This window comes from Dermacentor variabilis, chromosome 4 (assembly GCF_050947875.1).
Source record: "Dermacentor variabilis isolate Ectoservices chromosome 4, ASM5094787v1, whole genome shotgun sequence".
Classification (NCBI taxonomy): domain Eukaryota; kingdom Metazoa; phylum Arthropoda; class Arachnida; order Ixodida; family Ixodidae; genus Dermacentor; species Dermacentor variabilis.
In genome coordinates, this window is record NC_134571.1 from 90,515,497 (window position 1) to 90,528,727 (window position 13,231).

The 13,231-nt window shown below is 49.2% G+C and overlaps 1 protein-coding gene across 1 annotated transcript in view; it reads right to left on the reverse strand.

The window, feature by feature from the left end:
- Nucleotides 1–13,231, reverse strand: part of LOC142578273 (cell adhesion molecule Dscam1-like) — a 525,316-nt gene that overhangs the window by 66,364 nt on the left and 445,721 nt on the right. The window contains exon 20 of the mRNA XM_075687674.1: nucleotides 1,135–1,320. Coding sequence (XP_075543789.1) covers nucleotides 1,135–1,320 — 186 coding nt within the window. The remainder of the gene's footprint in view (nucleotides 1–1,134; nucleotides 1,321–13,231) is intronic.

Consider the following 13,231-nt stretch of genomic DNA (forward strand, 5'->3'; position numbering starts at 1 on the left):
AGCGAGAAGATGCGTCCAGTGGGGCTTCGTCGGCTATTGGAATCAAACTCACTTCGCGTCTTTGGATGCTTTGGATGCTTTGGATGCTTTGTCGTCTTTGGATGCTTTGTCGTGCAGTCTTCCAAAGACTGCACGGCAACGGCGACGGCGCAATGGCGTCTCGAACGACGTCTGTATGACTGATGTCGCAACGAAAAGAAGTACTGTATTGTGTCGCCTAGAAAGTTTTACAATAATTTATTATACCATGTTGTTAATGCGTTAGAGTTCATAGGGTACTTCACACACTTTTCGGGGGCTATGTATGTATGTATGTATGTATGTATGTATGTATGTATGTATGTATGTATGTATGTATGTATGTATGTATGTATGTATGTATGTATGTATGTATGTATGTATGTATGTATGTATGTATGTATGTATGTATGTATGTATGTATGTATGTATGTATGTATGTAAACTTAAATATGGTATATCATTTTTAGAAATACGCAAGAGAAATTATCTTATCTTACAGTATCCACTATCTTGCTTCAACTTGCCGTGATGAAGAACGATTATATTGTTTTGTTCTTAGAGCTTCATAACTTACGAAAAACTCGTATTCAAGACAAAAATATGGAAGCAACTGTTTTCTGAAAGGCACATTTCTGTAATCAGATAAGGCACCTGAAAAATATGAAAGGCATATGATATTGTCAGCCAGATCGTATCCACTTTTGCTCGGACCTTCAGATTTCCCTTTCTTAGTTTTTAGTCTGATGATTGGTTGTTACTTGCTTGAGAGCTTTAAGCATGGACGGATTGTTTCCTGCATGATGTTAGTTTCCTATATAATGCTTGTTTTCCTGTCACCTAGTAGTCAAGCTACATTATATAGTTTCTTTTTTTGTGCATCAAGTTTCCTAATTGCAATCAATAAATAGTATAAAAGAAGAAAAATAGAACGGATGTGCTGGGGGGCCACAACGAATGGCTCGTATACGTAAATTCATCACTACAAACCCGGTTGCAGACCAGTGCCTTTTGTCCTATAATAAAGTATTTTCGATGACGCTCGGCAGACGGACGGCTACACAGGCACATTTTCCATCCGTAAAGTATCCTTTAAGCGGAAGGAGAAAGACTCACCTCCTCCAGACGTAGTGGCACTGACGCTGGAGCTGGGCTCGCTGCGTCCCACGTCGTTGAAGGCCACTGCGTAGAAATGGTAGCGTGTGCCACAGTTGAGGTCTTGAAACGTGTGCGACGTGGCCGCTCCGTCCACTCCCTGTTCGCTCCAGTCGCCCGTCTCCGACTTCCAGTAGAGCACGAACCCTGCACGGTTCACCGGAAGGAAGCCGGAATGTCATAAAATGAAAGCGAACGACGCCTCGCGGTCGAAGTGCAGTTTCCAATACGCTGTTCGTATACGTCGAGCGCCTTGATCGCTATAATTTTTCTTAAGGTGCCTTTAACTGTTTACCATTTATGTATGAGTGTTGCCTACGAGCAACACACCAGAAAATTTTAACGCCGTTAAGGGCTCAATGTCACAGAAATTCTGGAGTCGGTGTCGGTGGCGATGTCCGTGTGAGAAAAATCATCCCGAACCACTTATCCCAATCCACGCAGGCACTCCGCGTGGCGCATAGTTGTTACTGCATTAATTGAATTTCTCAAACTAACATGCATCACAAAATTCGTAAAGTAGGACTTACGCGCAACCTACCGACATGATAGTGTCGCATTATAATTTCAATATAGGAGAAAATATAGTTCTGTGACGCGGAAACTCAAGCCCAAACCTCTTTTCGAGCTGGCGTTTACGGTCTGTCTTAATAGGAGCGGCGTGCCCCACTCAGTTCCATGGAACGCCATACATATGCCACAGCAATGGCGTTACAAGAAAAAAAAAAAAGAACCAGAAAGCTCGCCTTCGTGCATAGCGTTCAGCGTCAGCGTTTCCAGGAAAACGTTATCATTACATAAGCTGCAGTTGCTGGAAAGCGCGGGAAGTGGTCAGAGATATATACAGTTTATATCCGATTGTCCGAGCCCACCGTCGTTGTTGCACTGATATATCTATATACATATATATATATATATATATATATATAGTGCGACAACGATGGCGTGCTCGGACCACCGTAAATGTCCCTTCGCTCCTCGAAGAGGCAGCATGTGTGTCGAGTGAGCTCCTGAAAACACTTTGCAATGTGGTGAACGCGGTTCATAGAATGGACACGGGGCCTCAGAGAGGTGCGACGTAATCCTAACGTATTTCTTTCGCATTTGCCGTTAACTGGCCAGTGAATATTTTTCTGGCTGAGTTTCGGTATTGAGTATGGAGTTTCTTGCTAAATACCTTCAGCTAACGCTGCATGACAGGCAGCAAGCGTCATTTGTCGTACTAAAGCAGGAACACAGCACGAAGAAGAACTCGGGCATACGACTCGCTTTCTTTGGAAAGCATGGTTACAATAAAAAAAAACACTTTTGAAACTGCCTGTTTCATTGCCAATTCACGTAGTGGGTATAGGCCAGTGTTTGCACAAAGCAAAAAGCGCGGTCAGAGGAGACAGGCCCATTGAATATCCCCGCCTGCACTTGTATCAGACAGGTAATATCAAGCAAATGCAATGTACACCTATGTTTAATATCCGACACGAACTGTCGGTACAAGTTCTAAACGAAGCCGTCGGTTGCTTGGCGTGAAGCCCGCTTCCCGTGTTCTGGCTGGCGTTGTCCCCCTATTGCTGAAAAGAGTTTCTGTAAAATTTTCTTTGTATTGGTTGAATATGCTTATTCACTGTGCACACTACACATATAGATGAAAAATAACCATTTACTTCGGGTACTTGTATGCCTCGTCTTCAAAGGATGGCTCGACAAATATAACTTGTGACTAGGCTTCACTTTCTTAGACAAATAATATTTTCGTACGGAGATACAAGGCGATTATCCAAACGTAAGAAAAAATAATATCGGAAGTTTCGGGTGATTCCGCCAACTCCGAACTCATTTTATGGAGATCTCAGCAGGTTTTGACAGCATACACCACCATCTTGTCAAGAACAACTTTTATGCGATGGACACAACGTTTTCCTCGTCCGCTGTAGTATTGAGCAGTAGTAGTACTATTACTTGCTTCTGAGCAAGTAGTAGTACGTGCTCAGAAGCCACCACTCTCAACGTACCCCTCTCTATAGTTTACCAAGCTTAAAGCTGTACAATGTTTTTTCGTTATTATTATTATTATTATTATTATTATTATTATTATTATTATTATTATTATTATTATTATTATTATTATTATTATTATTATTATTATTATTATTATATAAGAAAACATACACACAGAGAGAGGGAAATATGGAACGAGCAGGCTAGCTACTGCGACTTAAACGGGCAGAAAGCCTACCTACTCTTTAGGAACTATAGGATATAACAGGAAGTTGAAGTTGAAGAGAAGGGAAGTTAAGAAGAAAGAAACAGCAAGATGACAGGCCGGCGACAAAGACGAAAGTAAAGCAAGGCATACAGTGAGCAAGTGCGAACAGATCATACCTGCAGGAACAGAAAACAAGAACAAAAAAAAAGAAACATGCAGAGTGCACTATCTACAAAGCATGTAAAATTCAGCAAAAAATATTTCGTCCCTTGCTAAGACTCTCACAAACAGTAAGTCAAACCAGTTTCTTGTAGAAATGTAAGCAGGGTGCGATGAGCCTTGTCGCACCGAGAAGCACAGCCACTCGGATATCGGCAATGATCAAGGGTCGTACACTGCAGGCCAATAGGCTACAGTCCCTTAGTAGCTGCGTACGCTGTGAAGGGAAAGCAGGATACTCTAATATAAGGTGCTCAAGTGTCCCGCAGGAACCGCAAGAATCACACGACAGACAGTCTACAAGTCCTTGCTGGAATAAACGCTGAGATGCCAGGACACCGCCAAACCTTAACTTTAGCAATATAGCTCACGAGTACACCAGACAAGCCTTGACCATGAACATGGAGCGGAAAGGATCATTTAGTAACACGGTAGTCTGGGTGCTGCTTGAGTAGATACTTTCGAATCAACAGACGTGCATCGTCACGCCTACACAAAATTTACGGACAGTCACATTGGTTGAACACAAGAGGAAGCGAGCCCAACTGGGTGGTCAGCGTCACTTCACTGTTGTCTGCTGAGGGCAGCGAGGGTGTCTGTAAGGAGGACAACCGTCAATGCCCTTAACTCTTCTTGCACGTACTTCAGAGGGGCACCAACAGCTGCCAGCTTCAGAGATGTTGATGAGGTAGGATGAAGTATGCGAAACAACCGTCGCATCTCAGTTGAAAGCTATATACAGAGGCGCCTTGGCCACCGCTGTCTACAGATGCAACCGTAAATGCTGTAACATAATCTCGAGATGTTTCAAATAAATGTGACTGAGCCAATTTGAATAGCGTCAGAACAGGCAGCGGAAGAATTTTGTGTATTTCTGGAATTCCAAGATAAACGGAGAATAGATATCTGCTGAAACATTCCAGAGCTCCAACTGAAGAAGCAGCTTCACAGCGGCCAGCAATGGTTTTAAACGATGCCGCCATTTTCCCCATTCGAGAGAATAGGCGCTGAATCAGCCTATTATGAAGTGCTTGGCCATCCGATGCGCGGTGCAGACTATCGGTGTGACGTAGAGCTCCGTGGTCTGCTCCCAGCCTCAGGGGCAACTGATGTGCTTCAGTAAGCAATGTAACTGCTTGCGCATCGCTAGCTAAGCCAAGCATTACTCGGAGGGCAACCCGAAGGTCACGTTCCAGTTGAGCCAGCAAACTAGGCGGCACATTCAGGACTGGAACCCATACAACACGCCAAAGAGTATAGATGATCGATACACCTGTAACGACCTCGTTTTGTCGCAGCTGATACCCGTAGCAGTCAAGGCGGCCACATAATTTGGGAGAAACTCTGATTTGCGCCGTACAGATGTAGCTGCAGAGCGCCACGAGAGGTGATTATCAATAGTTACAACCGGGTAACAGTGCTGTCGTACCCATCGTATTTGCGTCTAGCCATGGTTAAGTCGGTTCATGGTTTGACGAGCACGTTGCCCGGGATGGTATGCGACTGCAGCCGGTTTGGCAGGTGAAATCTGCAACCCAACTTCATCCAAGTGCTCTGCAGTCGCATTCAGAGCTCTCTGCAAGTTTGCTCAAAGGTGTGGGCCAATTTGCGAAGCGCCACTCATCCACAGAGCAATGTCATTAGCATAGACAGCTATGCCTAATTTGATGTCACATTTCTGAGGCGAACGTCTTCGAAGTCCCGCAAGAACGCAGTTAAAAAGAAGAGGCAATAAAACACTGCCTTGCGGTACACCACACGCAGCACATTGCGAGATTAACTTATTGCTTCTCCAGCACGGACTTTCACACTGCACTCTGTTTGAAAATTGCGAACAGAGAGAAGCAGATGTCCCGATATTCCAACGGTTGCAAGTGCGAAAATAATCTCTATGTGGAACAGAGTCGAAAGCTTGCTGTATGTCCAAAAATAGCATATATGTGGATTGCTTGTTATCTCGAGCAAATTCAAGCGATTATACAAAGTCTGCAATGCTGTCCTGGGCGAAACAACGGCGACGAAAGCCACTGTTACGTTTCGCCTACGACGCGCGGTAAAACCGGCGCGGATGCAACGGACGCCGGGGCTTCGTTCAAAGCGGCAGACATTTTGGCCCGTTCGGCGCCGCCGCTACGCCTCCCTGCCAAGCGCGTCCAGGCATGTTCCAATGCCACGTGTCTTCATGTGCGTGTGTGAGTGTATGTGCATATTGGTGCCCACGCTTGTCGAAGCGCGGCAGCCGGGGAGAGGAGCTCCCAACAACTGTGAAGCGAGGGCGTCTGACAGGCGCCGACACGACGGCTGCTCCACCTTCTCCTCCCCATTGTGCCCGACAGGCGCCGACACGACGTGTGAGCCACCTTCTCCTCCCCATTGTGCCCGAACGGCGCCGGCACGACGGCTGCGCCACCTTATCTCATTGTGCGCGAGCGGCACCGTCACGTGCTCGTCTATAGAGGGGTTCCTTCTTGCCCTCAACTGCGAGAGTATAAAAGCAGCTGCCCCCGGACGCCAAAGGAGGGCTCCGATTTCTTCTGTTGAGTAACGTGCTCTCCCGTCTCTCTACTTCGGTCGACCTGACCGCCAACTCTTTGCGATGTTAGAATAAACAAGTTGTTTTGTTGTTACCAGTCGACTCATGCTTTGCCGGGACCTTCGGATGCTTCCAGTTGTACCCCAGGCCGCCAGGCCAACGCTACCCTTGGGGCTTGCGACCCAGGTGCAACAACTCGCGCCAGCGGTGCGATTACAACAACTGTCTGCCAGCGGTGAGATCGCGACAACGGAGGCCAGCAGCGAAGAGATGCGGTTGACTGTATGCTGAGCAGCTCAACGACCATCCGGGAGCAGTGCAACGAGCCCTGTGTGATGACTGGTTGCCTGCAGCGGAACGACTGCGCTGAATTCTTGGCTGCGAGGTTTGGTGAGTGCGGGACTTTCTTCTTCTGAGCTTTGCCAGGCTTTTGTTAGTGTCAGAAACAGAGCTGGTAATTGTGGTTGTCGTTGCTGCCGGGTTAGATTGCGGCAAGACAATAATAGGCAGTAGAGAAAGCAGCATTCAGAGCAGCCATGGATTTGAAGTCGTTGCGCAAACCGAAATTGTTGGAGCTTGCAAGAGAGTTGGGTCTGGATGTCTCGGACAAACTCAGAAAACCAGAACTGCTAAAGGCTATTCTTGAGTTAGAGACTGAGGATGACGAGCTGTCGGAATGCCTTGAGACTATTGAGGAGAGGTCAAAAAGACAGGAGCGCGAAATTAAAGAGCAAAAAGAGAGATAGGAGCGCGAACTTAAAGAGCAGAAAGAAAAAGAAGAGCGCGAACACGCTTTGGAAATGAAGCGTCTCGAGGTAGAGATGGAACGCGCTCGTAATGGAAGTCAGGCACACGGTGCAGGAGAACGCGTATTGTTCAAAATGACTGACCTGATGCGGCCGTTTAAGCTTGGAGAGGACATTGGTTTGTTCCTGGTTAACTTTGAGCGAACGTGCGAGAAGCAGGGGTTCTCTCGGGAAACGTGGCCACAGCGCTTGCTCACTTTGTTACCCGGCGAGGCGGCCGACGTAGTCGCACGCTTGGATAGAGAGGAGGCAGAGGATTTCGACAAAGTGAAATCGAGTCTGCTAAAAAAGTACAGGCTGTCAGCGGAGGCGTTCCGTCGGAAGTTTCGGGAAAGTGAGAAAGGCAAGAATGAGTCATATACAGAGTTTGCCTACAAGCTTATGTCAAACATGCAAGAGTGGCTCAAAGAAGAGAAAGCGTTCGGTGACCACGATAAAGTTCTGCAGTGTTTTGGGCTAGAACAGTTTTATAGTCGGTTACCTGAGAACGTGCGGTACTGGGTCTTGGATAGGCCAGACGTTTGTACGGTGACTAAAGCCGCTGAGCTAGCCGAGGAGTTTGTGACGCGTCGGGCTCGCGGAGCTAAGGACGGTCAAAAGGGTGAATTTGGCTCGAAGTTTGAGAGGCCGAAGTTCACACCCATGAGTGCAAAGGAGAACACACGTAGTGCGGATGCGAGTGAGAGCAGTGCGACCGAACCTAAGGAGACGGCGGCAGCCGAAGCCGAACGCAGAAAGCGGTTCGAGATGAGGCAAGCGCGCGTTTGTTATACGTGCCAGAAGCCGGGTCACTTTTCGGTGCAGTGTCCAGAAACAAAAACAAAAGTTGTGTTTTTGTCAATATGCAGCACTGACGAGAACATGAAGCTTCTCGAGCCTTACATGCGAGACCTCCTCGTGAACGGGAAAGAGTGCCGAGTGCTTCGCGATTCCGCAGCTACGATGGATGTAGTTCACCCCTCTTACGTAGAACCCCATATGTTCACGGGCGAGTGCGCATGGATCAAGCAAGCCGTGGAAGCTCATAGCGTGTGTCTGCCGGTAGCAAAAGTGCTTATTGAAGGACCTTTCGGAGCGCTTGAGACGGAGGCGGCAGTGTCATCTATGCTGCCCCCCCAGTACCCGTACCTATTTTCGAACAGGTCCGATCACCTCCTGCGCGAGAAGGGGCTTTTGTTTGGTGAGGCTAGCGTTCAGGCCTTAACCAGATCGAAGGTTCGGGAGCTCGCTGCAAAGGCGGTAGTTGCGGGGCCGACGTTGGCGAACAATGAAAAAGGGTCAGAGGCGCAGCAAGCTGATATTCAGAGCACGCCCGAACTGAATAAAATTGAGCCTGTAGCGTTGAAGGCGCCAGGTACTGGAGAGGAAATGCCCGATAAGGGAAAGTTAGAAGAGCTATCTGCAGATTTGCTCATCGCGCCTACGTCAGACGGACTTGATAGGTTGCTAAAAGTCAGCCGGTCGGCTTTGATAGCCGAGCAAAAGAAGGATGGCAGCCTAGAAAACATACGCTGCATTATCAAGGAAGGTATCGCCAAGAAAAATGCTCGCTTTGTGGAAAGAGGTGGAGTCCTGTACCGGAAGTATCTAGACCGCAGAGGAGTGGAGTTCGATCAGCTGATCGTGCCTCAATGCTATCGTCAGGATCTGTTGCGCTTGTCGCACGGGGGTTCGTGGTCCGGACACCTAGGAGTTAAGAAAACTAAGGACCGTCTCTTGCAAGAGTACTATTGGCCAGGGTGTTTTCGGGACGCAGACCATTTCGTGAGGACATGTGACACCTGTCAGCGGGAGGGCAAACCAGGGGACAAATCGAGGGCGCCGTTGAGATTGGTACCTATCATTACGGAGCCTTTTAGACGGCTCGTTATTGATACAGTGGGACCTCTGCCGGTAACAGCCACGGGGTACAGACACATTTTGACTGTGATCTGCCCAGCGACAAAGTTCCCTGAAGCAGTGCCGCTTAAAGAACTCAGCTCAGTTGAGATAGTCAATGCATTACTGTCCATATTTGCGCGAGTTGGTTTCCCTGCGGAAATCCAATCAGATCAGGGCACAGTGTTTACTAGCGCTTTGACGACAACTTTTCTCGAAAGGTGTGGGGTAAAGCTGTTACACAGCTCAGTGTACCACCCACAGTCGAATTCAGTTGAGAAGCTCCACTCCGTCATGAAGCGCGTGTTGAGAGCATTGTGTTTTGAACATCAAACTGACTGGGAGCTGTGTCTGCCTGGGGTGATGTTTGCATTACGGACCGCGCCGCATGCGGCTACGGGGTTTTCGCCAGCTGAGCTGGTGTACGGTCGCTCGCTTCGGTCTCCGCTTCGCATGCTTCGAGAATCGTGGGAAGGCAGGGGCGACGACCCAGTCGTGGTGGAGTACGTGCTTAAGCTCCTCGAACGCTTAAGAAGGGCACAGGAGTTGTCAGGTGAAGCAATGGCAAAGGCCCAGCAGAGGGCCAAGGTTTATTATGATCGGACCGCCAGGGCCCGTCGTTTTGAGGTGGGCGATGAGGTCATGATATTGCGCACATCGCTAAACAACAAACTAGACGTGCAGTGGGAGGACCCAGCATGAATTGTTCAGAAACTGTCGGACGTTAACTACGTGGTGAGTCTGCCAGGAAAGCGGAAAGCACAGCAAGTTTACCACTGTAATCTGCTCAAACCTTATAGACAAAGGGAAGCAGTAGTGTGCATGATGGTAAACGTTCCTGAAGAGCTTCCGGTCGAGCTTCCGGGACTAGGCTCAGTGACGAACAGGGAAGACACCGGTCAAGTCATTAGTGACTTAATCAGTAAAGCATCGCTGTCGCCTGAGCAGAAAACCGAACTACACCAACTCTTACAAGAGTTTCAAGGTCTGTTCTCTGAGAGGCCTGGTAGGACTTCTGTCCTTACTCATGATATAGAACTTACCTCCCCAGAGCCAGTACGATCCAAGGCGTATCGGGTGTCACCCCGCCAGAGCGATATTATGGAGGCTGAGGTAAAGAAAATGCTACAGCTCGGTGTTATTGAGGCAGGTGAGAGTGATTATACCTCCCCTTTGATTTTAGTTGAGGTACCGGGCAAGGAACCTCGTCCTTGCGTCGACTACCGCAGGCTTAATTCCATCACTAAGGATCAAATTTATCCGATCCCTAACATCGAGGAGCGCCTTGAGAAAGTTAGTAGCGCTCAGTTTATTTCCACCCTAGATCTTGTCAGGGGTTATTGGCAGGTTCCACTTACAGAAGAGGCTAGTAGGTATGCGGCGTTCATTTCACCAATGGGAACATTCCGTCCTAAAGTGTTGAGTTTTGGTTTGAAGAACGCGCCATACTGTTTTTCAAGCCTCATGGATAAAGTGTTGCGGGGACAGCAAGAATTCGCTTTACCGTATTTAGACGACGTAGCAATATTCTCCGCATCCTGGTCTGAGCATATGGCACACTTGCGGGCAGTGCTAACCCGCCTGCGCGATGCGGGCTTGACAGTCAAGGCTCCCAAGTGCCAGTTAGCACAGGCCGAGGTTGTCTACCTCGGTCACGTGATTGGTCAGGGTCGTCGCCGCCCCTCTGAAATAAAGGTGGCCGCTGTGCGAGACTTCCCGCAACCGCGCACGAAGACCGATATTCGGTCGTTCTTAGGTGTCGCCGGCTACTATCAGAGGTACATTCCCAGGTACTCTGATATCGCGGCTCCCCTGACGGATGCTCTAAGAAAAACAGAGCCCCAAACAGTCGTATGGGACGAGACAAAGGAAAGAGCTTTTAGCGCCCTAAAGAGTGCCCTAACAAGCCAGCCTGTGCTACGATCACCAGACTATACAAAAGGGTTCGTTGTTCAGTGCGATGCTAGTGAGCGAGGCATGGGCGTTGTACTGTGCCAACGGGAAAATGGAGAAGTAGAACACCCCGTCCTGTATGCTAGTCGTAAGCTGACCAGTCGTGAGCAGGCGTATAGCGCCACCGAGAAAGAGTGTGCATGTCTCGTGTGGGCCATTCAGAAATTGTCATGCTATCTAGCCGGCTCGAGGTTTATCATCGAGACGGATCACTGCCCTCTCCAATGGCTGCAGACCATCTCTCCCAAAAATGGCCGCCTCCTGCGCTGGAGCCTCGCTTTGCAACAATATTCCTTTGAGGTGCGTTACAAAAAGGGGAGTCTCAACGGTAACGCCGATGGCTTAAGTCGAAGCCCCTAACGTAGGAATCAGCCTCAAAATTGTTTGTTACTGATGTTTTTCTTCCTGAGGCAGGATTTTTAATATATTGCTTTTGTTTAGTGTTTCAAAGTGATGACATGCTTTCTAGTGCAATTTTCCAATTTGTGGACGCGTTCTGAGTGCTGCTAGACTACTGTAAGGAACTAGGCAGTGGTATAGAAGGGGAAAGAGCCTGGCAGGGCTTAGTGAGGGTTGTGCCGTGCTTGCTGACTGAGCGGTTGAGTTTCAGCGTAGTTCTAACGCTTGCCGGGAACAAGAACAAAAATGTGAACTCTCCCGAAGTCACTTTGCAGTGTCCTGTGCGAACCTGAACGAGAGAACGAGGCCTTCTCTGTGCGCTGCGCTCAAGAAACGTCGAGGGACGCCCGACTTCGGTTATGAGCATCATCGAGCGACATCCCTCCGGACAGCGGATGCAGTCCCCTGACCATCGGGATCTCCTTCCCCCGGCGGGGCGGTCTGTTACGTTTCGCCTACGACGCGCGGTAAAACCGGCGCGGATGCAACGGACGCCGGGGCTTCGTTCAAAGCGGCAGACATTTTGGCCCGTTCGGCGCCGCCGCTACGCCTCCCTGCCAAGCGCGTCCAGGCATGTTCCAATGCCACGTGTCTTCATGTGCGTGTGTGAGTGTATGTGCATATTGGTGCCCACGCTTGTCGAAGCGCGGCAGCCGGGGAGAGGAGCTCCCAACAACTGTGAAGCGAGGGGGTCTGACAGGCGCCGACACGACGGCTGCTCCACCTTCTCCTCCCCATTGTGCCCGACAGGCGCCGACACGACGTGTGAGCCACCTTCTCCTCCCCATTGTGCCCGAACGGCGCCGGCACGACGGCTGCGCCACCTTATCTCATTGTGCGCGAGCGGCACCGTCACGTGCTCGTCTATAGAGGGGTTCCTTCTTGCCCTCAACCGCGAGAGTATAAAAGCAGCTGCCCCCGGACGCCAAAGGAGGGCTCCGATTTCTTCTGTTGAGTAACGTGCTCTACCGTCTCTCTACTTCGGTCGACCTGACCGCCAACTCTTTGCGATGTTAGAATTAACAAGTTGTTTTGTTGTTACCAGTCGACTCATGCTTTGCCGGGACCTTCGGATGCTTCCAGTTGTACCCCAGGCCGCCAGGCCAACGCTACCCTTGGGGCTTGCGACCCAGGTGCAACAACTCGCGCCAGCGGTGCGATTACAACACCACTCATGACACCAGGAAAGATTTTGAACGCAGTCACCAGTCCTTGCACTCTCTTCCTGATATCCGCGGGCCCTCCAGGAAAAAGGACGTCTTCAAAGGTCCTCGTGCGAAAAATTATTCTTTTGCAGGCTGTAGGACATCGATTTTCTTTCTAAGTCGAAGTGCGGGCATAGCCAAATGAGATGTTCTATGTCGCCCATATCACCACAGAAGGCACAAAGCGGGGAAGTGCATGGTTCATTGTTGCTTCTTCGCGAGTAAGTCCATGAATTACAAAGGCTTGGTGTGGAGTATAGTGAATCGCCCTAAAGCGAATGCGGATTGCCCCCTTAGGGTTGCGCAACCCTAAGGGGGCAAGTTGTGGTGTGAAGCTGCGTTGACTCTTTGCAGTGATGCAGCCACAACAATTGCAACTGCGCGTCGCCATAGTAGCTTGCGGTCGATGGTGACGCCCAGGAAACGAACACTAGTAGCACGACGAATTGGATGGCCTCTAATATTGAGCGTCAGGCGTGTTTACTTCCTTCTCACTCCCTGGAAAAGCATAAAGTCATATTTTTCCTCTGATAAAGATAGGTCAAGCATCGATAAGTGGCGTTCGATGCTAGAGACTGCGCCCTGGGCTATTCGGGCCACACGTTTGTGTTGGTAACCCGAGATCCAAATTCAGATGGCATCTGCGTAGAGGGACATTTTAACTGCCGCCCAACCTACCTACAATGTGTCTGCAAGGCTGGCCGTGGCGACGTTAAAAAGCAAGGGAGTTAGGACGCTTCATTGGGAAAATGTCAAGTTGAATTAGTACACGCTGCCGTCTCATTATTCACATTCATTATTCTCTCAGATTATCGAGTATAATCGTATACACAGAAACACAGACTTTAGATGGCAAATAAAC